Raw genomic sequence first — 25,564 nt, forward strand, 5'->3', positions numbered from 1 at the left:
TTCTGTTTGAACAAGTTTTCCTGGAATTGCAATACTTTCAACAGACTGTTTTATCTATATTACAGCTTTCAAAATTGATTTCGTGTACCACATGGCAACATCGAACAACTTCTTTTACCATTATTTTGTCTGCGTGTCGCGGCTATAGATATAATGAGAGACCAATTAGTTTTTAAACACGGTCTAACAGCAGTTTCATCTTTAAATGAAAGGCCAATAACATTTTGGAGAGGGCACTAATTTGAAAGTAGGGAAACACTACGAAAACTCTTTGTCAAGGCAGGTCAGGTTGGTTCTATTATGAGAATTAATACTATTTCTCTGTCTCTGCAATTTAAATCTTTCTAGCAGCAAAAACAGTTTAACGGACAAGCCAATCCTCCAAGAATCTTATAAAGAGCGAAATATCATCATTTTTCATGGATCCTGGAGCAGAATGTAATCTTTGGTACGAGTGCCGGATTTATTTCTTATTTCTGGAATTATGATGGTATTTCTCGGCTTGTTCTCAAAACCTGTGCTCTTGTACTTACACCTCTTCTTTGCCACGTTTTTTTCACTTTCTTATTCCAAAGGTGTTTTTCCTTCTTCTTGGAAATTTGCTCATATCCAGCCAGTTAATAAAAAGAGAGATAAATCGCCCATCGAATTATCGTCCCGTTGCAATTACTTCTACTCTTTCTAAAGTAATGGAGAAATCAATTAACCGTCAACTCTTAAAATACCTAGAAATCTTCCGTCTGACCAAGACCGCCAGTAGGAATTCCGTCAGTGTCAATCCACTGGTAATATTCTGGCTTATGTTACCCATTTATGGGTAACATAAGCCAGAATATTACCAGTAACATAAGGTAACATAAGCTTAAGGTAACATGAGCAACAAGCAGTTGCTCTTGATATCTCAAAGGCTTTCGATTGTGTTTGGCATAAATGTTTTCTAAACAAGCTTCCATCTTATGGTTTTCCATCTGTTTTTTGTAATTGGTTATCCAGTTTTCTTTCTGGTCGCTCACTGTGGATGATGGTAGATGGTTCTCTGTCTTCTAACTTCTCCACTAATTGTGGTATTTCCCACTTTTCCCCAGTTCTTTCCCTCTTGTATATTAATGACCTTCTTCCAATGACTGGAAATCCTAACCATAGTTTTGCCGATGACAGCTCATTGCATTTCACTTTCCATTTTTAGAAATCTTGCCCTGCTCAATGAGCTTCAAATTCTCGAATATCCGCTACGAATTCCTTAAATGTCGATCTCCAGGTAATTCTCCAGTGTGGCAAAGAAAACAATTAGTTGATTTCAATCCTTCTAAAACTCAGTCTTGTCTTATATCTCGAAAAATGGATTCTTCTGCTCCTATGCTTATCTTTAGTGACACTCTAATTTCTAGGCAAAATGATATAACTCTTTTGGGGATTACCCTGTCTTCTAATCTCTCTTGGCACAAACACATTACAAATATTGCTTCCACTGCATCTAAAAAACTTGGTTTTCTCTTTCGCTCTCGGCGTTACTTTTCTTCCAAACAGCTGTTCCCTCTATACAAATCGCAAATCCACCCTACCGTGGAATATTGTTCCCACATCTGGGGTGGTGCCCCCGAAACCTCTCTCAGGCTTCTTGATTCCATTCAGAAGAGGGCAGTTAGGTTAATTAATGATTCATCTCTAAAAGAGTCTCCACTCGCTTTCTCAGAGACGTACTGTTTCTGCTGCATGCCTCTTCTACAGATACTTCTATGGGCACTGTTCTTCTGAATGGCTTTTATATTTCCCGCTCTCTCTTTCAAAACAGTCCGAACACATGCCATCACCAACCAACATCGATTTACTGTCCAACTTCAAACTCAGAGAACTAACCTTTCATCTTCCTCGTTTATTCTTTCAACTGCCGTTTTCTGGAACAACCTTTCTTCATACGCATTTCCTGAAAATTAGTCTCCAGAAGTTCAAGTCTAATGTCAACAAATATCTTCCTTCGTCTTCTCAACCTCCAATCCAAGCACGGTACAAAGTACTAGAGGTTCTAACACCTCTTGTTTTGGGGTTTTCATAAAATATATATATATATATATATATATATATTTTTTTTTTTTTTATTTATTTATTTTATTTTATTTTTAATAGAATATACCGGCGGTTAAAGAATTTTATTGTAAAGTGTCGGATTTTATTTTAATAATAATCCACTATTGATGTATTATAGTTAACTTCGTATTCTATGCTGACTTCCGCACTTTGTTGTATATTAAAAATTAGGATTACTTTGATCTTGCAGTAATCAAGACTTAGATATGCATATTTCGAGATCGACTCTGTAGACTGCTAGCAAAAATTCAGGGAGCATTGCGAAAGGTTGAACAGACAAATTAGTTGCAATAAAAATGTTAAAAAGAAGGTTTAAATTTCTACACATTGATGATGAATATAAAAGGTAGTTTATTTATTTTATTTTATTGTCTTTTAAAACAGCTGAGATGATAATTTTCTTCTACTTAAAGTGAGAATCTTTTCTTTTTCAGTGCCTGTCACATGGCTGGTACGTGTCCGTTGACTTTCAAATCTATGTTTTCATCCTGATTGTTTTTCTGCCACTATTCAGGTAGGATTTGTGTTCATATAATCGTGTAATTTTCGTATTCTCCGTAGTATTACATTCCCTAAAATCACCAGGGACATGAACACGAGGGTGAAGAAAAAAGTAGTGGTAACATGGTTGCATATGTACAACGGCTTTCTTCTTACAGAAATGTTTGAAGACATGGAAATTCTGACGCTACAAAATGAGACTCTTGCTATTTAGAAGTACAACGCTTGTATTAAGGTATCGAAACTACACTCACCAAGCAAGAACAATGTTCACAGCAAATTCGGAACCAACGGAAGTAGGAGACACTGGCGCAACAGCATATTTTAAGATGAATCCCAGCGACTTCGACCTGTTCCAAAAAACAAAAGAATCTTTCTGAAACAGACATTTTTAAAGCAGGCAGCTGTTGTTGTTGTTGTTGGATTTTAGGAGCATCGGCGACTAAGGCCATGTTTCTCCGTGTATATTGTCTGTAAATTTTGTGTTCTGAGGTAGAATTTCTGTTTCCAGAACGAAAAACCATGCTATTCTCGCCTGAGACCGAATAACTCAGCCACGTTGTTAAAGTGACTCATAAAAATTCCTCCCGTCATCGACGGGATTCGAACACAAGTCTTTTCCACAAGAGTGGGGAGGACTGCGATCCTACCAACTGTGAACAAGACATCTCAAATCCCCCACCTGTTTCTTGTGCATATCAATAAAATTTCAAAATGAATGGAATGTATTTACAATTCTTCGCAGGTACAGATAGAATTATATCGATGGTGATTATCGATAATCTGTACTTTCTTGATATTACTTGATACCACTACTTTACCCCCTCAGCCTTTGTAGAAGTGTAATGCTTTTCTAAAAAAAAGTATTTTGGGAAATTTGCTTGCGCATACGTAAGGAAGCGTACGATAAGTCGCTTTATGATGCCAATATAGTTCCTATTTTAAAATATGTGTATTTTTAAACTTCTTTAGCATTTTTTTATAATTTAAATGGTGAATAACACATCAATTACTCCGATTTACCACTTATATATCATTTTCAGCAGTTACACAGCAAAAATGGTATTAGAACAGTTTGGAACACGTACTGCTCATTAATGTTCTGCGCGAGGAGGAGTTAACTTTTTTGCAATCAGGCCCTTTCAACATGTGTTGCTTTCCACCAGTAGAAGAGGTAGCAATTCGCCTTCGATAGACTTTACATTAACAACTTTCTCCATGTATTTGCCTCTTGGCACTAATATCCTCCACCTCCCTAGGCAGACCTTGATCTAATTATTATTATTATTATTAGCTATATGGTGCAAAGAAGCTGGGGCTTTTTCTGCACAAGCAAGAAAAAAAAAAATCCCGATTTACCCAGAGAGAGAGACAGGCAGAAGTAAAGGGGAATCACCAAGAAAGAGAAGAATGATGATATCCAGTTAGGACCCTGGGTGTGCCAAGCCTTTACTCACCAGATGTGAGCCCCTGGGGTTATGCAGTTGCTTTTCGCAGTCTTAGTTCTATGGAAATGGTACCCTGTCAGTTAGTTTCTATATTAATTATGGGACGTGTCTTGGCGCATGTACTCGCTGATAATGACCTCTCTGCTGTAAATGCGGAAACTAACACTTGTTCGTCATGCCCACTAGCACCTTTTTTGCTATTGATCATTCATATGGTGGTTTTCTCTGCTTCTTTTATTTGTTTGTGAGGTAGAGAAATACCGGTAAGGATGTCATCCTCCTTCCTTCAGCAGTCACATTGCAATTTGTGACACTTTTAATGGAGTGAATAATTCATGTCCTCTAGTCTAAAATTCATTTTTAAGCTAGTGGACTTTTCCGTCCCTTTGTAGAGAGAGAGAGAGAGAGATAATCTTTAATGCCCTTCACGGCCAAAAAGCCAGGGATTTACATTTTTTCAGACTCCCGAAACTTCCGGGAAACTCGAACAATTATTTACAAAAAAAAAGTAATTTTACAAATGAAAACATATTTTGATACAAAGGAGAGAACTCCTTATGAGAGTTAAATCTGATTGAGCTGGCTTAACATCGAGATAAGAGCACCAGCTCAATCAGACAAGAACAGATGAAAGGTACACATCAGTCATTGCTGATTAGTCCTACTAGTCATAATTTTTTTCCGTAATCCGGTCAACAGCGAATTTGTTCAGGTCGGCGTCAAGTGCCTGGGTTTGCTTGAGCATTTGCTGAGGGAGGAACCTGTCCGAGAGATGGAGTCGTGCTGAATGCGAGTAGCGCTCGGGATTGGCCCTAAGGGCAGCAGGGGGAATCCTCCAGCCACACGTATCCCAGAATGAAGGTGTTGCGATTATGCCTGTTATCATCTTGACTGTTGCTAGGAGGCGTTGGTCGTCGACTAAGGTGGGAAGCCGTGGAATCCCGAGAGAGTTGGCAAGCTGCATGGTACGGATCAGAGCTGGAAGGTTGTGCTTCCTGTTGGCCCACTTTAGGAGCCAGAATTCTGTGGCAAAGAGTGGTTTCTTTATTGACGGTGCCGCTGATGCCCAAATTTCAGCAACATAGAGTAAAGATGGAAAGATAATTGTTCTTATGTACCTCACAGTTGTCTTTTTATCTCTGATATGAAGGAGATGCTGTTTTGCTATCCACCGGAGTCTTGAAGCACGTGTGAGGAGCATGTCTATGTGGGCGTTGAATCGAAGTTTGGAGTCGAATACAACGCCCAGATCACGATGGCTGGACACAATTGGGATGAGGGTGTTGCCGACCGAAGGCTGGAAAGAAGGAGTTTGCTTCAATGAATACACCATGAATTCGGACTTAGCAGGATTGATCTTGAGCCCAAACTTGCAGAGGTAAGATGTGACTGCAGTGAGAGTGTTGTTAATTTCTGTTTTTACCAGATCGAGGCCTTGACCAAGGTTGATGGGAGTGAGTATCTTGATGTCATCTGCATAGCTCAGTAGACATCTAGAATGTGCAACCAGTGGGAAGATAATAGATGAGAACAGAAGGCCGGAAAGGACCCCTCCTTGTGGGACTCCTTCTGTGACGGATCTAGTAAGGGTGCGATCTCCTGTATGAACTTTATAACTCTGTTATTCAGAAGAGAGGAGAGAAAGCATAATGTTCCCTGTGATCTGGAACTGGCATTCCAGGAGAGTGAGTAGTTGGTTTACTTGGACGGCATCAAATGCAGCCTCAATGTCTAAGTAAGTAACAGCTAGTTCGTGCCTTTCTCGAATGCTGACAAGATAGTATTCGTGGTGGCTAGCAGATTGGTGATCGTTGATCTGTTTGGAAGGGAGTAGTGAATTTGGGCTGGATTACTGGGCAAGATCTGCTTGGTGAGGATGGGGAGTAAGGTCTTCTCCAGGAGCTTCAGCAGGCTGGAGGAGTTGGAGATGGGTTGGAAGTGTTTAGGTTTCGATGGCGACTGAACTTTGGCTAAAGGTTTGATGAGATAGTTTGTCCATTGCTGTGGGAAAATCTGGTTCGAGAGTAACTGGTTGAAGATAAAAGTGGCTGAATAATGTATGGACTTAGGCATTTGAGCATAAATTGGGGAACTCCATCACCAGTGGTTGACGAGGCAGGTAGAGAATTGATGGCGACGATCAGCTGTTGTTTTGTGATCTGAATGGTGTTCAACACTTCTTGCTGGGTTGGCTCTGTTAGTAGAGCCAGATCTGAGTTTGTCATAGGATTACGATTAAATCTTGTGACGAAATCGAACCACGATTCAGGATCAAGTTGCAAAGGAAAATGAAGGTTCACTTTCTTGTATGGAATTTTTCCTTTAGCCAGATCTCGGTTAACGTATAATTTGATTGCCTCAGATTTCAGGCGATTAAATTGAGCCCGTGCCCTTGAATAAACGATGCGATCATTGACATTTTGCGACTGTTTCCATGAGCGATGGAGCTGTTGCTTCAGCTGGAAACTCATTTTGAGTTCTGAATTCCACCAAAGTCTTGTATATGGACTGACTGTGATCTTTTTAGAGGCAGCATATTTGGCAACCGTGTTGATCCAGTTTGTGAGAATGTTCACAGCTAGCTCTGGGTCACAAGTCTCTAAGGTCACCCAGGGAATGAGAGAGGCGGCTCTGATGCACTTATCTACATCAAGTAAGTTGGGACTAGTGATGTCAACCTTTTTTGTTGTCTTTCTGGCTTCTAATTTTGGGGCTGGCAGATATGCAGTCACATGTATTGGGACATGATCAGAGTCAAATGACGTTTCTGCAATGTAATCAAGGGTGCAAGGGACAGAGGCTAGAACTAGATCTAAGAGATTATTCCCCCTGGTTGGAGCTTCATTAATAAGTTGTAGATCAGCACATCTTAAGTGTGCCAGAAGATCCTTTTTCAGATTAGATAGCTGAGGAGGTAAATTGAAATCACCACAAACTAAGTGAGAAGCTGTGGGATGCAGCTGATTGATTATCCAGTTGGAAACTTCAAGGATGATTTGCTGGGAAGGCGTTGGTGGTATGTACACCACACAGATGTCAAACGTCACGAAGTTGTATCCTAACGTAACGAGGATTGCTTCATAGTTAGGGGAGTTACTGGATTTATTATCCAATAACTTGAAAGCGGATTTCTTGTAAAATATTGCGACGCCTCCACCCTTGCGTTCAATCCGAGATGTGAATACGACCCCATAATCAGCTGGGGCAGCTGCCGCTAGGAATTCTTGATCATCATTGAGCCAGGTTTCGGTGATGGCGAGCAGGTCAAAATATCCGGGGAGCAGAATTTGCTCCATAGTGTCAAGCTTGTTCCTAAGACTATGCACATTCTGATAAAAGATGGTGCAGGCAGGTACTCTAGGTACTTTGATACGGACGGGTGGTCTCTGCCATGGCACTACTCGATTCAGCGGTGTGTATCTAGGACTGATGAGCACAAGGATCGGCATATTCGTGTTCTGTGTCTGTGGTTCTGGTTGCGGTAACGAGATCTGGGATTGCTATGAATCAGGGTACCATTGGTGGGAGTCCTTTCCATTACTTCTATATCGCTGCCCTTTATGCCCGAGATATGGCATAACAAGAGCTCCAGCAGGCCAGATTTCAGGATTGAAGAGTGCTTCAAAATCTGCATCAGTTACATCGATCTTAAAGGAGGCGTAGGTGGGATATTTCGTGGATAGCTTGGTGACCCTACCATTCATTTTGAATGCAGCAAGAAGGTTTTCCACATCAGCTGTGGTAGCAGGGGAGAGCCTACTAATGAAGACATTACGCATCCGCTTGTCCATCGTTCGAGTGTTCGCAATTTGCATCTTGCTGAAGTGCAAATTGGTTCCAATAACTTTAAGATTCGGGCTCAGTTCCTTAAGAGTTGGATTACGGGTCAGTGTTTGTTCTTTTCTTCGTTGGCTTGCAATCATTGCATACGTTGTAGTATCTCTATGGGTCTTTACATTAGATACAATCGTAGTCCCTGTATAATGGTTACTTCTCACGTTGTTTGAGGCGGCGCCACAATTGCGATGTACTTCAGCAGCCAAAGCATTATCCGGTTTCGAGGGTGAGGACCCCGTATGTGAGTTTTGTGTTCGCGAATAGGTGCGATTTGGCAGGTTCTGCTCCTGATGACTGCTTTGGATGTTCTGTGGGGCAGTATTTCCTGAGTATCCGTTGGCATCTGCTGTGATTTCAGCATATACTGGTCTAGTGCTGCATCCAGGGCACACAACTTCAGACACATATTGTAGGAATGGGGGATGGAGAGGGATCATGTGGTAATAAAGATGGGGTGGTTTGGGTAGGAGCTCTCTGTTTCGCGTTTAAGTGTTCGTCCGGAGGATGCTGCTCATGATGGTTAGTTTGAACAGCAAGATCACAAACCGATTGCTTCAGGTCAAAGTTTTTCCCCAACACCTCCAATGTTTTGTGTATGCATTCATTGTGTTCTCGTAGTCGCTTGTTTTCAAGCAGTTGTAAGGACCCGTCCTTACATTAATTAATAAAAATGGTTAAATATTATGTGAATTTAACTGTAATACGAATAGTGGTTTTCTGGTACAAACAACATGGATTAAGAAACACTGGAATTCAAAAATACCTTCCAGTCACTCCTTGTGTAGTTGTAGCTTGTTTGTATGGAAGTTCTTTGACGAGTGAGTGAAAGTAATATACCATGACAAATCCCCCATTAAGACAGAGGCAGATGCACCATAGAAAGGGCCAAGAGTGCTTAAGCTGGCCCTCTTAAAGATTTCACGGTGAAACGCTATTAGAGGTAGGCGACGTCACCAGGTGTGCGCGCGTGAGGTCACGGGAGGAGCTGTGACGCTTCTCAGTTGACCTGAACTTCCGCTTCTCTTTCTGGATTGTTCTGGTATGTTCGAGGTCCACGGAAGTTGGGGCACAAAGAATAAAGAAGACCCGCCCACGGAAGAGGAGAGGAGACAAATGAGAACACAGGAAAAAGGATGTGCAGATCTCCTATTGGCCAGGAAGAAAATAGAGGGAATTTTGAGAGGGGCATTCTGGAAAAGTTTTCGTGAGAGTCGGAAGAAGTTTTCGGAGCGGTCTGGAGGATGATTTGAAGGAGTTGGAGAACGATACAAAGCAGAGCAGCAGTCTAGTTTGGGTGATAGCTGCAGACCTGAGGTAGATGGAAGCAGTGATAGAAATTCTGCATATCCCGACAGCCAGTAGGAATGTTCACCTGTAAACATGGAAGCCATAGTGAGGAAGAATCACACCCTGAGAATTATATAGGCAAAGCCAGTCGAATGAGTGGTCGAACCATTGACCTACTCAAAAACCCCTCTATCCACGGAAGAAGAAATGCTGACCTGTAAAGAGTATGCAACACTGATTGATTCCAACCGTGCAGTACCCGGAAGGGAAACACCATAATCACCGAGATCCCCAAATGAGCGCCCCCGCATTCCAGTACCTGAATGACCGATATGAAAGGAAGCCGAGCAGGGAGGAAAGTTCCAGGCCAAACACGTAAGTGCTAGAGAGTTTATCGACATAGGTGTGCTTAATTTATTAAGGAGAGGACTTTAAGATAACTAGACATATATGGTTAAGGAGGGAGGTTTAAGTAATGAAAATATGAATAAAAGTGTAAGGTATTTAAGACGGACATAGCCTATAATTTGAAGTGAAGCTCCTCATATATATGCTTGCTGGAAGGAGAGATTATAATAGATAACTGAGAATTGTTTAAGGTTGTGAAAGGTTTTTATAATATGTATGAAATTAAAGGTTGAAATTTCGATTTATTATGAGTTGATTTGTGGAGAGTATTTCTGATTTAAGTAGGGGCTAATTAATAAGTGATATATAACGGTATAGAGGATTATCTGTTCTAAAGGGTAATGTTAAATTGAATTGATTAATATTTCCTGTTGACCTGAATGCAGAAAGGGTGTCTAATTGAATAAATGCAATTTTTTTACAAATTGAGACACGAACTCTGAAGGTTTTTGTGAGCCAGTTCATTGGCTGGTAGTTGTTGGTTTATTATACAGACTGTTCAGAAGAAGAGTGGGAAGAATCTATGTAAAGTGTATGACACGACCTATTGAAGTCCCTGTAAAGAACATGAAGAGACACCATGTCATAATGAATAATAATGTGTATTAGAATAGGATATCAGATGATGAAACAATTGAGTTTGAACAAGATATTTACACATATAAAGGTTAATGAATTAACAAGTCACCAGCCAAATATAGTTTGACCAAAGACTATTGCTAATTTCTGTATGATATGTTAATAAGCATTGTTTTATTTTACATTCATGTGTTGGAGTCTGTCATTCCGAAACTCAGCCAATCCTGTGGAGAAATACTTAAAATAATTAAGGTCCCCTACGAGTCAGGTAATCTTCTGAGAACAAACAAGTCAGATGCTAAGTGGGAGGATTGGACTACGGGGATATACATATAAAAAAGGGGATAAATTATAATAATTAAAATATAAAGAAAAGTAGGGCAACCAAGAAAAGAAAAACAATAATACCCACAACACCCCCACAATAAACAACAAGTACGACCCCCACACAGTGGGTCTGCGAGGATATTATGGATTGGGGATAGCTTTATACATACAGTTGTCTCGATATTTGTGAGGAGCGAGACCAAGAGTGGAGGGGTCAATTCCACATGTACATCTGACGATCTCAGTTTTTCGGTGCTTCTACCTCAGGTTCGGCTTGGGTCCTGTGCTCAGGTGAATCCGAAATTTGGTTAACGTCGATAAAGGTTTCACCAGTTGTTTCTAGTGAATGCATATAATTTTCTCCCTTACAGGGGGGACACTGCCAAACTTTCCGTCGCTGCTTCCCGAGCCTCTTTAGGTCCAACGCGAGACATTCGCTTCCGTATGTCCTGAGACAGGAAGTACATTTTATAGCTACGTCCGGAAAAATTCCACAAATTACACAGCTTTCATTATTTTGGTGATCTTGTTTTAAAGGCATTTTCAGATTTTAGATGCAGATAAAAGGATTACGAGTGGGCTGGAAAAGAGTATTTACAATTGTGTTTAGTAGTTGCCTTAACTACGTATCGAATTTCAAGCGATAAATTTACCGATCAGATACAAAATAAGTCAAAAATTACAGCTTATTTTAGTTGGCTAGACTTGTTACTGTTGGATGTAGAAATCCGCTTGTACATGGCGTGGATAATTGCTGGGAGGCAGTAAATGACCGTGTCGTCATTTTCACCTGACCGCAAGAACAAACTCATAGCGCATTTGCCTGACCTTGACCTGTAGCCGGAAGCGGTAGATATCTCTGGTCAGCCGTGAGTAGCAAAACAGCAAATTTTGCAGTATAAGAAAACTATAAATAATAAATATCTGGATGTCCAGGTCGCCACACAATGGATATCCTCTTGTTCAGCATCAAATTAGGAATACAGCAACATCAAAATCATCATATAAACCTAAGCATAATTCTGTTAATTTAACTGATTAACCGGAGCAACAAAGACACACAGCCGTGAATATAAAACACCATTAAGCCTGTAATATCATAATAGGTATTCTTATTAGTCTATTTTAAGGCACTATAATTTGGTATTAAGTTTCTGAAGGTAAAGGACGGCCGTAAATAGTCACCTGATGTTCTAAGTTGATAGAATATTTATATCGAGTATAGATTGTGAATATTCTATCAATGACTTAGAAACATTGAATATTTGTATAATGCGTTAAACACAGAGTTAAGATATTGTTTTCCGTGACACGTATGTACTATATATTTTGAAGTATTTCTTTGGAGAAATGATAATCTTTTATTACAATAAATACAGATTAGTTTAGGTTAGCTCAATTCATCATCTGCATTCATTTATCCACAGTAAAAATTGTGCTTAACTCTTAGCACCAAAACTACATACTCATTCTTTTAGAACGCAACATGGCAAAATCTACTTCCACAAATAAAATAATAGCAAACAAAAACATTGCACTCTAAATTCTAAGCCAAAACTGAAATCATACCAAGGACAGAGTAAATTTACTCTGGCAATCAACTGAAAACCAGAATGACGGATAGTAGAATTGAAATGCGACTGGTCACGTGATGACTATTGTTCCAAAACAATTGTACGCAAATTACTCAGAAACAATTTGTGTGCAAATTACTCAGAAAACTCTCCGCCAGATGACTTTGATTCACTCCGAAGCAATACATTACTATAAGATAGGAAGGTATTAAGAGCTGAAAAGCTACAAGTGCAATTACTGAAGGGCAAATTGGTCACCATATGTTCCTTTTAGGATATCCAGGTGGAAGATTACCAGGCTGACTGGAATGCCTTTGAATATCTGGCATAGTTTGATATAACATCCGTCATTCAGGAACCTATCAATGATGCAGCTCGGCCCACAGAAAACATTGTCTAATCACCTACAATTTCAAAAATATCTACCCGGTTCCTACTTTCCATGGTGTAATACAAAATGCACAGTTTGGTGGGTATCTCGAAGATATCCTCTGGACGTGCACCTGTCAAAGCACGCTATATTCACCATCAGTGCTAAGGAATCGTTGATCCGTTTAGTATTGATTATTATCCAGTTAACCGGCACAACTGTGGTCTGAGACAAAATCCGGAATTGCCGTTAGGGAGAGTTTTTCTTTTGTCACTTCAAAATCTTCCTCCTTAGATTTTCTCGAAGAGAAAAACGTCTAAGAATTCTCATCCTTATGATAGGCCTTTCACCATTCGAGTTAAAAGCAGTTCTAACTCTTAAGGCAAGTGCTGTTGGACCAGATCTCATCAATTATGAAACGATTAGACATGTTTCAGCAAATCCATGGATCGCCTCCTTTTTCTGTATAATAAAATCTTTGATTTCTGGCAAGAGGAAATATAATTCTTGTCTATGCCAAGAACACATCCTGTGTTAGGTCTCTTGGCCACCAGAGAACAGCCAACAGCTGTTCCCTGGAACAACAACGTAGACGGAAGTGTAATATTTGTGCGTGGAAAAAAGATAAAAAAAAAAAAAAAAAAAAAAAAAAACTTACTGACTCTCACTATACACTGCATTCTTTTTTCAAATACCTGAATGCAAAACTTCTGAAACGCATTATTTTTTTTTTTAATCCTGACACTAATACCGGTAACTGGCGGACATTGTTAATTGAAACTAAGCAGAATAATTCATCTCTTATCTATGTATATACATGGCATTCAACACGTGCATCCATCTTTCCTCAGAGCCACATAAGCAATCATTTTCCACTACTAACCCCAGCTGAAATAATTTTTGCGGTTAAAGGACCATGTCCCGTTAGTAAATAAGACGTAGCCATTGCAGGAAAAAACACATTTTTCCATTATTTAACATAAGTTTTATATCCGGAATAAATAATCCGGTCCCCATCCCAGTTACGGTATTCCATCTTGTCTGCCATATCTGATATAATTCATTTAAAACTCTAATTTTCTCCGTTTTTAAACTATTCTCTAATTGAGCATTTATATCCATTATGCTAATCGCTTTCTGCTTTTCTAATGATATAGTAAAGCTCTGCATATTATACGTAAATAAAAGGGCAAGACTCCAGCAATCACCTGTAGATCATCAATAGAGACTATTCTGCATACACGATGCATAGCCAACAAAACTATTCATTGTATTGAATGAAGTTTATTCATAATTCTAATCCTGATTACCCAGCTATACCAGTTCCCTGCATTGTATGTCATTATAGGCAGAATACCACATTATAATATAAACTTACCTTCTTTTTACCTTTTCACTTAAACGCCAATCTGCTCTAGTTATCCTCATTAATGCAGCACAGAATGTTATGATTTTATTAGACAATTAGTCCGGAATTGGATAATAAAATCAGAATTCGTCTATTTTGGTGGAAGGACACAGGTAAATTATCCATTGAATATTATGTTTTTAACAGATATACCTAACTTGGTAGGTGGTAGATGACTTTCATCAACCGGTGAAATACCACCACTTTGCTTATTGGAGGCTTGAAGTGGTGAAACCCATGTTTAGTCTCTAGAGCAAAGTTTCCGGCATCCCCCTCTCAGGTCGTCTAATATTGTCTTCCCTATATTACTAAATCCGCTCTAGAGTTCCCAAGAATACACGTGGCCAGATCATCTGCATAAGCAATTCGATGACAGTGTTCATGACCCTGAGGGAGTCATTGATCCATTACTAAATTCCAGCATATTTGACCCAGGGTTGAACCCTAGGAACACCTTTTTATATCACTGCTTAAAAACTAAGATGATTCACCTTCATAGATATTTTCCGATCAGAAAAATAACTACGTAAAACATTATATAACTGTCTGGAACAATTAATTTTCACCAAGGCACTTAACACACCCTCCAACCACAATGAATCAAAGGCTCCAGCAAAATCAATGAACACCATAAAAACATTTATTTGTGGAAGTTCTTCAGCAACTAATTAAATCGTCGATGGCACCTTCCGCAAATTTCCCTTGTTTAAAACCATATTGGTTAGTGTCATCTGACCCATGTTGTTTAATTATCTCGTGTATTCTTGTTGCCCTTCTCTGTACCCGTTCCAGCAGCTCTACATCCTTCTTGAAATCAGGTCTGGAGGCCTCATTTCAAGAAGGATGTAGAGCTGCTGGAACGGGTACAGAGAAGGGCAACAAGATTAGTAAATGGAACAAAGGGTTGCTCTTACGAAGAAAGGCTTAAGTTTTGCAAATTACAGAGTTTGGAGACTAGGCACCGGCGAGGTGATCTGATAGAGGTGTATAAGGCTTTGAATGGTTTGAGCATGCTCAATGCCAATGGGATTCTTCATCTTTCTCAGAATAATCACCTCAGAGGGCATAAATTCAAATTGAGGAAGGACGGATGTCGGATAGATGTGCGGAAATTTGCCTTTGGCCAGCGGGTGGTTGGTTGGTGGAACCGACTTCCATCACTTGTTGTTGAAGTTGATAGCCTAAACAAATTTAAAGCTCAACTGGACAGGTATTTCGAACGAACGGAGGGGTGAAATGGGAGTGGGTTTTTTTTTTTTTTTTTTTTTGGCTGATGCTGAATAAGCTTGCTTTCTTGCATCATATGCCTCTGCTAATGCTAATGCTAATTAGTATTGCTAATAGTCTTTCATCCACTTTTCCCAAGTTAGCCAGTATTTAAATAGGCCTATATGCCTTTGGATCCTAAGAATTCCTCATCAGGTTTTTGTGTTAGGAAAACACCTGATTTCGAATTCCATGAACGACGGGAGGAATTTATGGCATTTTTTTCAGAAAGTGACAAAGGAATCTTTTTACGTTAAATTTAATTAAGTAATTAATTTTAGTTAGTTAAATTACATATTACAGCCTATAATAAGTAATTTAATTACATATTATAGGCCAGTTACAATGAGGTGATATTCTTATAAAATAATACATTTAAAATGAATACGTATCACAATAAAGTTTTCTATTTTCACAGGTGGCCGAAAGTAGGGTTAACCATCAACGGAATTCTATTATTCCTTTCAATTTTGTACACCGTCATTATGACCTATGTCAAGAATCTTGACCCAATGCTTTTCATCTTTAACAATGACATGCAGTGAGTATGCCATTTGAAAAAATATATTCTCCATTATGTTTTGAAGCAAAGGAGTGAAATATTCCTATATATATATATCGAAGAATATTTTTGAAAAGAGCAGAAAATTCCTATTTTGAAGGTAATTTTAGCGGAGAAAACAGCACGAATCAGTTACAGGGCTTCTCGTCTAGCGAAATATTAGTAGGAATATGTGTATACACACTTAATGAGGAATTTTCAGTTTATGCTCTAAATTGATTTTAAAATTTCAGTCGTGATATGGTTGTATGTTATGTGACGTTAATGCCATTGTAGGAATAATCAATTACACATTATTGTATTTAATTTTTTTGGCTTATGATATGTGTTGTAATTTTTATTTTGGGAGGTGGCGTGCGGGAAGTACTGCCGTTATTAAGGCCTAACAGACTGACTAGCAATTTGTGTGCTAGCGCATATATATATATCCTGGAATTCTGCAGGAAAGACTGATTATTACATTTCAAGTAATATTGCCAATGTCATGATATTGTTTTTCCGTCTATAAATTTTACAGAAAATATTTTAAAATAATTTATGTTTATCAAACAAATCGCTTCACTTAAATATCACTGGAATGAAATTAATTATGTGGCGATCGCTTAATTTTTATCAGTACTCACCTCATTATCCGTATATTATCTTTTGAAGTTCATTGGAAAGATGAAAGCTTGAAATAAGAACTAATTAAAAATAGAAAACGAAGGACTTTCGAAGCATCCATCATCAGTTGGCCGAAAAGCGAAAGCCTAGACAGATTAAAAGCGGTCCTAAGTTCCCATGATGCACTGCTTTGACACGTAGAAATTTAATATGCGCGAGGCTCCATATTGGAGATAGGCTATTCGGTAATTTTGAGTTTAATTTTTCGAGTTAAATGTTGGGGCGGAACCATTCTGTTGCTAGCGCTTCGTAATTAAGTATTTTATAATTACACTTTAATTTAATTAACGTAATGGCAGAATCGACTGAAGGATTATAGTTGTGAACGTGCTGCGTAAACTCAGTGCTTGACTGATTGGGTCTGAAACTATTATAATGGTAGTACGTTCGAGTTTTCGCTATTTTTGATGACCCATATTTGGTGCCTATATATATATATATTTTTTTTAAGCATTTGCTATTTCATTATTAGTGCCTATATTATTATTATTAATTAGCTATATGGTGCAAGGAAGTTTGAGGCTTATGCTGCACTAGCCAAAAAAAATTCCCGAGTTACTCTGAGAGAGAGAGAGAGAGAGAGAGAGAGAGAGAGAGAGAGAGAGAGAGAGAGAGAGAGAGAAGGGAATCACCAAGAAAGAGAAGAATGATGATAATCCAACTCAGGATCCTGGGTGTGCCAAGCCCATACTCACCAGAGGTGAGTATGGGCTTGGCACACCCAGGATCCTGAGTTGGCACACCCAGATATAGCAAGCATCACAACCTGGTTGACATTTGATGAGATAAATTATATTATTTATGTCCCCTTATACTTATTGAAGGAAGTGCCCAATTTATTATAAGAAGAGAATATTAGTGTGATGTCTGTGCCCTCCACGAAGCTGTCTTGCAAATTGGCTGTGATATGAAAGTACAGATTGGGTACCCTGTGTGTAATTCCTACTAATATTACTATTCCGGGGATTGTTGATATTATTTTCAACATTTCATATTATATTTTGAATCAAATGTACCGGCTATTTTCTGCCTGTTAACATTTTTGTTAAATATTACAGTTCCGCTGCTAAATCTTCATGCGAATGGCTGTATTTGACCGCATTGTATATTTGGTTATACAGTATAGAAAGGATTTTTTTTTTTTTGTGTGTGTTTTATGAATGGTGAGAATAAAAAGTATTTCCCTGCGTGTGTTTTCTTTTTGAATATTTTAGTCCTAGCCTTTCTTGTATATTGTTAAATTCATGAAATTAATGCTTTTGGTTGCTTCTATTTCAAGAGTGTATTTCAGTGTGTTGTGTACTGAGTGGAATTTTATTAAAAGATTATCAATAGCAGTTCTATTACTAATTAGTATCACATTGTCGGCGTAACGTATAAATAATCAGAACTCAGCGGGAACGGTTGATGGATTTGACATTCAACTACAGCTAAGTAAATTTCGGACAGAGAAGCTGAAATGTGTAGTCCACAGATCTGCTCGAAAATTTCATTTTGAAACCGAAAATGTCTTGCATTAATTAGGATAAAAATTAATTCTTAAATGCTACTGATGCTGAGAGTGATGCCACTTTGGAGTGCGGTGTCCATTATTAATAATTCCCGTAGTTTTTGTAAAGTGGAGTCTATATTCGAAGTGAGGTATGAAGGATTAAACTTCATACCTCACTTCGAATACATTAGGAAAAAGACATACGCAGCACTCTGGAGCACTAGACAAGAACTCACCGGTCTCCGAAGCCCTCATCTCATGATTCAATACATCCTTAAATGCGTTACACCGATTCCGTTGTACGCATCGACTATCTGGTCATCGGCCCCAGAGAACAACATCAAGGCCTTCTTAGGAGTAGAATACTGGCTCCTGAGATGGCTAAACAAGATCGCCGGGAAACCGTTTACCATCTCAAGAGCGCTCTTGTCTGCCAATCTGGACATCACACCCTGGAAGTATATCATCACAACCAGAAACATCTTAACTCTGGCAAAGCTACTAACGGAGAGAACAGATGCGCCGAAAGTGGGAAACGTGATCACTCGCTCTCGGATGATACGACCGAGAATAAACAGAGAAGAACCAAGTCTCAAGTGCCAACTGATTCAATTGGACTCTCTGGGGAGATTTTTCCCAGCAAATACTGTGAATTATTTTAATAATTTAAATATAGATGCAGAGAAACTATGTACAGACAAAATGTATAGGACAGAAATATTTGGTAAAGTGTAGCTGCAGATACAAATATAATAAGAAGACTAATTTAATAATTTATATAATAATATTTAGCATTTAACAACCATTCGCAATTAATCCATTAACACATACTCTGTTTTTTCATCTCCAAATATTGTAAATAAGTTCGTGTAAATATGCTTGTAAATACTGATATAATGTAACCACACCCTCTAGCCACGTGCTGTCTATGGGTGTCTCGTAAGAGAAATAAACAAATAATAATAATAATAATATTTAAGTTGGTATAAAGGGAAATGACTGCGTAAAACGCTATTATATGGTTTCCCGATATCGTGATAGTGTTAATGCGTTCAAACACTTGGTTCGTATTGTATACACTAAATTACAAAAAATTCATTAACGGTGATATGTTTTAACTAATAACGACGACAAATTCGCGAAACGATGGGTAGCCACGGATAACTTATTTTATATAATTTTACGATACCAAACATGTGTGGTAGGATGTTGTTCTCGATACTTATATTTTGCAGTGTGTGTCTGTGTGTAGGTTTTTATTTGATCTAAATCTCCTCAGTATCTAATCGATTTTTTTAACCGTGAACCTGCGTGTGTGTGTTACTAATTTTGTGTCATTGTCGAGAGAACTTGTCGGATTTTCTCTGTATGCAATGGGGCATCAAAACGTTCGTGCCCTGACCTGGATAAAACATTAGTATGAAGATGCCGTTTCGAATATAACTTGTCTACATATTCAATAACTAACATGTGAAATTAAATTCCTGCAGGTGATCAAACACCAGAGGTGGAGCCCGGAATCTGAAGAAGGAAGCTAGAGTTTAAAAATGGAGTATCGAGCAGTGATCAAGTTCCTGCATTTTCAGGGCAAGAAAGCTCAGAAAATTGACGAAAAATGAAAGCTGTGTGTGGGCAGAATTGTTCATCCTATGACACTGTAAAAAAGTGGAAACGAGAGTTCTAATGCGGTGGTACAAGTGTCTTTGACGAGCCAAACAAAGGAAGGCCATCAAAATCCACAGACAGTGATACGGTTGCAAACATTGAGCAGCTGGTGCTGAGTGACAGACGTGTGACAATTCATTTCATCTCAAATGCAGCGGTAATTAGTTATGGGTCTGCCCACAGCATTTTACATGACTGTCTGCACATGTCTGAGGTCTCCTCACGATGGGTTCCAAGATTGCTGACGCCTTTGCAGAAGCAATGTCGGATGCAACGTTCTCGCCAACTGTTGGATTTGTGTAATGCGGATGTTGAGAACTTCTTTTTTGATCGGGTGGTGACAAATGACGAATGTTTGGTGTACCAGTATGATCCCGAGACTAAAGACATGTGAAAGCAGTGGCTCTGATTCGTCTCGGGAAGCCATCAATGAAGTGGAATCGTAGTTTTAGCCCAAAAAGTGCGGACTTCTATAATCAAGGCTTTAAACAACTGATCCATAGGTGGCAGAATTGTGTTACTGTACATGGAGAGAACATAGAAAATGATTAAAGTTTCCCTAAAGTTTCACCTTTCTGAGGCTATTATTTCTACGTAAGGGTATGAACTTTTTTGATTACCCCTCGTAAGTACTTTTGTCTAGTATTACAATGGTGTCCCCTTTATCAGCCTTTTGGACGACAATGTCTGTGTCCTTCCGGAGTTTATATAAATCCGTTAATTGCTGGTTGCTCATGTTACGATTGGCGAATCCATAATAGCGTTTGTCTCGTGCATTATCCGGTGTGCATCGGGGTGGTTTTCTAGTTTTGCTGTATATACGGCTAATGAGGTGAGTACTGATAAAATTAAGCTATCGCTACATAATTAATTTCAATAAATTTGAACAGTACTTTAAGTCTCACTATAATTTTTCATTGTCGATTATCACTGGCATGTTAAAATTCGGGGTGATTCTTGTAGATTTGACGTTGCTGAAATCAAATATAGCAACCGTATTTGTGGGTAATAACCCACCAGTTTTAAAGGAATTAAAGTAAAAAAGTTTCTAGTAAAAAATATTTCATATATTTTAAGAAAATGTTACGTACGGTACTAAATATTGAAAGATGTGTCTGTTAACCTTATTCTATTTACAAAAAATGTATAGGTGAAAACTTTCATGGTGTTCATAGGAGACAACTCCCAAGACTTCAAGAAAAAAGTCTAAATAGAAATGGAGGAAATCCAGCTTTAATGACATGTAGCATCCCAACTCTCTGTAGACTAAAATTAGCTCATGTAGAGTTTCAATGTAATTTCTCATTGCCTAAACAGTTCCTGCAGACTTTTTCGAATGCCCTCCAGGCACTTATATCTGTAGCATTTACCTTTTTAGTGAATTCCTCATCTTGAAACAACAGTTTGATTTGAGGATTCACAAAAATTCCATTTTTCATCTTGGCTTTACTGATTCGAAGAAGCATTTGCCGTAAACAGGAAAATCCTCCTTTTTTTGTCCATCAATTTCACAAATAATTTTTTATAAAATCTTGCGTGATGTGCAGTGCGGGTAAACAGATTTCTGATTTGCCCTTCCTGGGAGAGAGCAACAGCTGCACTGTTTTTTTCTTGGTATCAACTAAACACATAGAATCATGTTTACACCTCAGCAAAACAGGATAATAATAAATAAATATTCATTTATTGCAAATATAGCAAGCCCATTACAGCACATGGCTAGGGGCAGATAATAATACAAAGGAAAAGACATAAAATAATCGAATATATATACATAGCAGATTTAATAAAAACTGAATGAGTATTTTGCATCTACATTCACTCATGAGCAATTATTAAGGTTTGAAAATAGCAGTAGGTTATCAAATTGTAGCAGGGTACTTAATGATTTTGTAATAACTGAGAGCAAAGTGGAGGAGAAATTGTTGAAGTTAAACATAAGAAAAGCACCTGGGGTGGATGGGATCTATCCAGTTATATTAAAGGAGGCGGCAAAGCAACTAAGCAAACCCTTAGCCATAATTATGAGAGCATCCTTGGACTCAGGGGAGGTTCCCACGGACTGGAGATGTGCAAATGTATCCCCAATTCACAAAGGGGGATGTGCAAATGTATCCCCAATTCACCAGTTAGTTTAACTTCTGTTCCGGGTAAAATAATGGAGTCACTATTTAAAGATGCATTGCAGGATCATCTAAACAAGACTGTAGCAATAATTCAGACACAGCATGGGTTTGTTAAGGAAAAGTCTTGTCTGACAAATTTGATTGGTTGTTATGATGTGGTTACAAAGGAACAGGATACAAAAAATAATTTTGATATCATATATTTGGATTTCAGGAAAGCTTTTGACCCTGTTGCGCATGGAAGACTACTGTACAAATTGGAGCAGAATGGTATTAAGGGTAAGTTGCTACAATGGATAAAAGGATGGTTGTGTGGGAGAAGACAGAGGGTGGTAATCAATGGGTGCTGCTCTTCGTGGACTAATGTTATTATTGGGGTCCCACAGGGTTCGGTGTTGGGTCCTCTGTTGTTTTGTATATTTATCAATGATGTTGATGAAGGTATATATCAGGCTGCTTAGTGTCGAAGTTGACAGATGATACAAAGATTGGCAGGATTGTTAATGACAGTAATAGCAGTGTGCTACTGCAACAGGAACTAGAAAATTTGGGCAGATGTGCTAAGAAATATTACAATTCCGGTGCTAAATCTTCATGCAAATGGCTGTATTTGACCGCATTGTATATTTGGTTATATAGAACGGATTTTTTTTGTGTGTGTTTATGAATGGTGAGAATAAAAACGTAAGCATTTCCCTGCGTAGTTCCCTGAAGTTTAACCTTGACAAATGCAAAGTACTGCATATGGATAGAAGTAACCCCAGAGAAACGTACCAACTGTGTGGTACTACACTTAAGGCGGTAGAAAATGAAAAAGACCTGGGAGTAATTGTGCAGTCAGATATGAAGTTTTCTGAGCAATGCAGACAGGCTGCCAGGGCAGGTCATGGGGTTAATGATATATAGGAATTTTACTAGCAGAGAAAAGGAGGTGATTGTCCCTCTGTATAAGGCAATGGTCGGGCCACGCCTTGAGTACTGCGTACAGGTCTGGAGGCCTCATTTTAGGAAGGATGTCGATTTGCTTGAGCGTGTACAGAGAAGGGCAACAAGATTGGTGAGGGGAATGAAGGGATCCTCTTACCAAGAGAGGCTTAAGTTCTGCGAATTGTAGTGGCTGGAGGCTAGGCACCTGCGCGGTGATCTGCTTGAGGTGTATAAGGCCTTGAATGGGTTGAGCACGCTGAATTCTAGTGGGATCCTTCCACTTGTTCAGATTACGAACCTAAGGGAGCATAAATTCAAATTAAAAAAAGACAGATGTAGAATAGATGTGCGGAAATTTGCCTTTAGCCAGCGGGTGGTTAATTGCTGGAACAAACTTCCATCTGCCGTTGTGGAAGTTGATAGGGTGAATAAATTTAAGGAGGAACTGGGCAGGAATTTGGAGGGAATGGTGTGATTTTTTTTTTGGCTGATGCTGCATAAGCTCATACACTTGCTTTCTTGTATCGCATGCCACTACTACTATTAACAATGACTAGGAATTATAGTTAATGAATTAAAAATGAATTTGCAGAACAGGACATTTGGCTTTCAGTGGCAATTACTGGGTTGGATTATTTTTCTTCATTTTATCTGAGATCTGACTCTTGTAGGCATCAGAGTTGATTAATTTGTTGCAATCAATGTTGTGATAATTTATGAGGTGAAGGGATGCATTGGGGAACATTCTGTTCATTTGTTTGAGCCTGGAGAGGTTGAATTTGAATTGCTAATTTCTTGAATTTTCGCTTTTTGGGGGCAGCTATTATATTGGTTAAGTTTGGTGAATCGCATGCAGAAGTGATTAACTTTGCAAGAAGCATGACTCCAGACTCGTTGATCATCTGTTGCAGAGGCGTTCTTTTTAGGTTTTCATAAAGCTGTCGCCTGTATATTGTATGGGGCAAACGAAGCTTACTATTGAGCCATCTAAGAACCCAATATCCTACTTCAAGGAATTTCTTGACTGTTAGTCAAGGAGGACCAGACCAGATTTTGGAAGCATAGGACAGAATGGGAAAGATGCATCTTTGAACATGCTTAATGACTATGACTGTTTTCCTGTCTTGAATTGCTGCTGTTTCTTGTTTGATTAACCATTTTGCTTTTTGAATTTTTTGAGCAACATATAAATAGTGGGCATTAGAGGAGAGATTTTATCAAAAACAACAAAGTCTTTGTGAGCATAAACATTTGGGATTGGGACATATACAATTTTTATTTCTATGTGGTTGTAATTTGAGCAGATTTTCTTGAATTTATAGTCAGATTGAAATCTTTCAGATAATTGATAATTTCACAAATCTGTGAATTTGCATCATTGATAACTTTGCGAATATCATCACCGACTTTGGAGATTATAAATAACTTTAACTCATCGGCATATGCCAGTATATTTCGATTTTCTTGTAGAAGTGGTTGAAGAGATGCTGAAAATATGGTACTGGTGAGAACGGCTCCTTGAAGAATGCCTGTCGAGGTCTTGACGAGAATATTGTCAGTACTAGTGGGGAAGGGGAGAATTCTGCGATTTAGGCTGTACTGAAGATAGGAAATAATCATTGTCAACGAGAAAACGATTTATTAGTATTTCAAAAGCTTTTTTGAGATCATTGTTGTCGAAAGCATCTTTGGTGTCAAAATAAAATACATCGCATTGTGCCTTATCGTGAAACGGAATTTGCATGCGTACAATTGTGTCAGCTAGGCTTGTTGTTGTGCAGCGCCCTCTAGGACCAAAATGCACATTGACAGGTGCATTAGCGAAGATTGCACGTTGAAGATATGGCAGCATGATTTTTTCAATAATTTTTAATTATTGACGAAACAGCAATTGGCGGATGGCCGGGATGGTTATTTCTGCAAGCTTTTTTAGGAATCAGCGTAATCCTGAAAGATTTCCATTGTCTTGGAAAGAATGGCTGGGAAACGCACCTGGAAATGATATGTACTGAGGAATCAATGATGTATACGCTGGACAATCTAATAACCAGGGATGCCGACAGGACCTTCACTACTATCAGGGCGTAATTGGTTAACTGCACGCTAAAGTGTATTCTTGTTCACAAGTTGGTTAATTAGCAGGGCTTGACCCAGAAATATATCATGTTGCACGTTGTCTGCTTGTTCATAAGAATTAAATGCTATAAATCTGTTTTGTATACCTTCAGCGCAAATGTCAAAATTGCTTGTTTCCATATTGCATCTTATCCATTCAAAAACTAGATCGTGCTGTAAGGTAGCTGTTGTTTTTGTAGAAAGAGCTCTTTTATTGTACTTTAGCATGGACATAAAAATTTTTGTATGACTGAATTTTTTTGAGTTGAAACAATGCTCTGCTCTTTTTATATTTTGTGTGCGCTGATGAAGTGCCGTACTTCTTCCACTGTCTGTAGTATTTTTGCTTTCTTTTAAAGTATGGTTTCAGGTGGGATTTGAACCAAGGTTTGGAGTGAGAAGATATTCTAACAAGTTTGGATACCGACTCTGTTTTCAGTTAATTCAGCCATTTTATAAGAAGAAAGGTGCAGTCTTGTTTAGGAATATTTTTAAGATAATTATTTTAAGAGCTGCAAAAACTTTTCTTTCCGAAGGAATTTAATTGATAATATTCTTTCAGTGATTTCCAAAGGGGAGCGAGGTTTTCCGCAGCAAATTGTTGCTTGCAGTTCTATACTTTTGTGGTCAGATTTAAATGTAATGTTGCTGCTAAGTTTTTATTGCAATGGAAAATTAGAGTATACAAGATCAAGCGGTTGATTACCTCTTGTAACAGGAACGTTGATTTTTTTAGCTCCTAGAACTAAAAATGAGTCGTACAGCAACTTCATTTGTAAATTATATTTGGGCAGAGGAAGGTTAAAGTCGCCCATTATAACGATGTTAATTTGAGGTTTAAGAACGGTAGTGATCCAGGTTAAAAAGGTAAAGTGCAGCCATTATCAACCCACTGCAGGATGGAAGCCTCCTCAACAATTCTTG

General features: G+C 38.5%; 1 protein-coding gene across 1 annotated transcript in view; it reads left to right on the forward strand.

Moving 5' to 3' along the window:
- Window positions 1-25,564, forward strand: part of LOC150087185 (nose resistant to fluoxetine protein 6-like) — a 170,653-nt gene that overhangs the window by 84,800 nt on the left and 60,289 nt on the right. Inside the window, exons 9-10 of the mRNA XM_090372400.1 lie at window positions 2,520-2,599; window positions 15,509-15,631. Coding sequence (XP_090228526.1) covers window positions 2,520-2,599; window positions 15,509-15,631 — 203 coding nt within the window. The remainder of the gene's footprint in view (window positions 1-2,519; window positions 2,600-15,508; window positions 15,632-25,564) is intronic.

The sequence above is a fragment of the Mastigoproctus giganteus genome, chromosome 4 (assembly GCF_048544385.1).
Source record: "Mastigoproctus giganteus isolate SK-2022 chromosome 4, ASM4854438v1, whole genome shotgun sequence".
NCBI lineage: Eukaryota > Metazoa > Arthropoda > Arachnida > Uropygi > Thelyphonidae > Mastigoproctus > Mastigoproctus giganteus.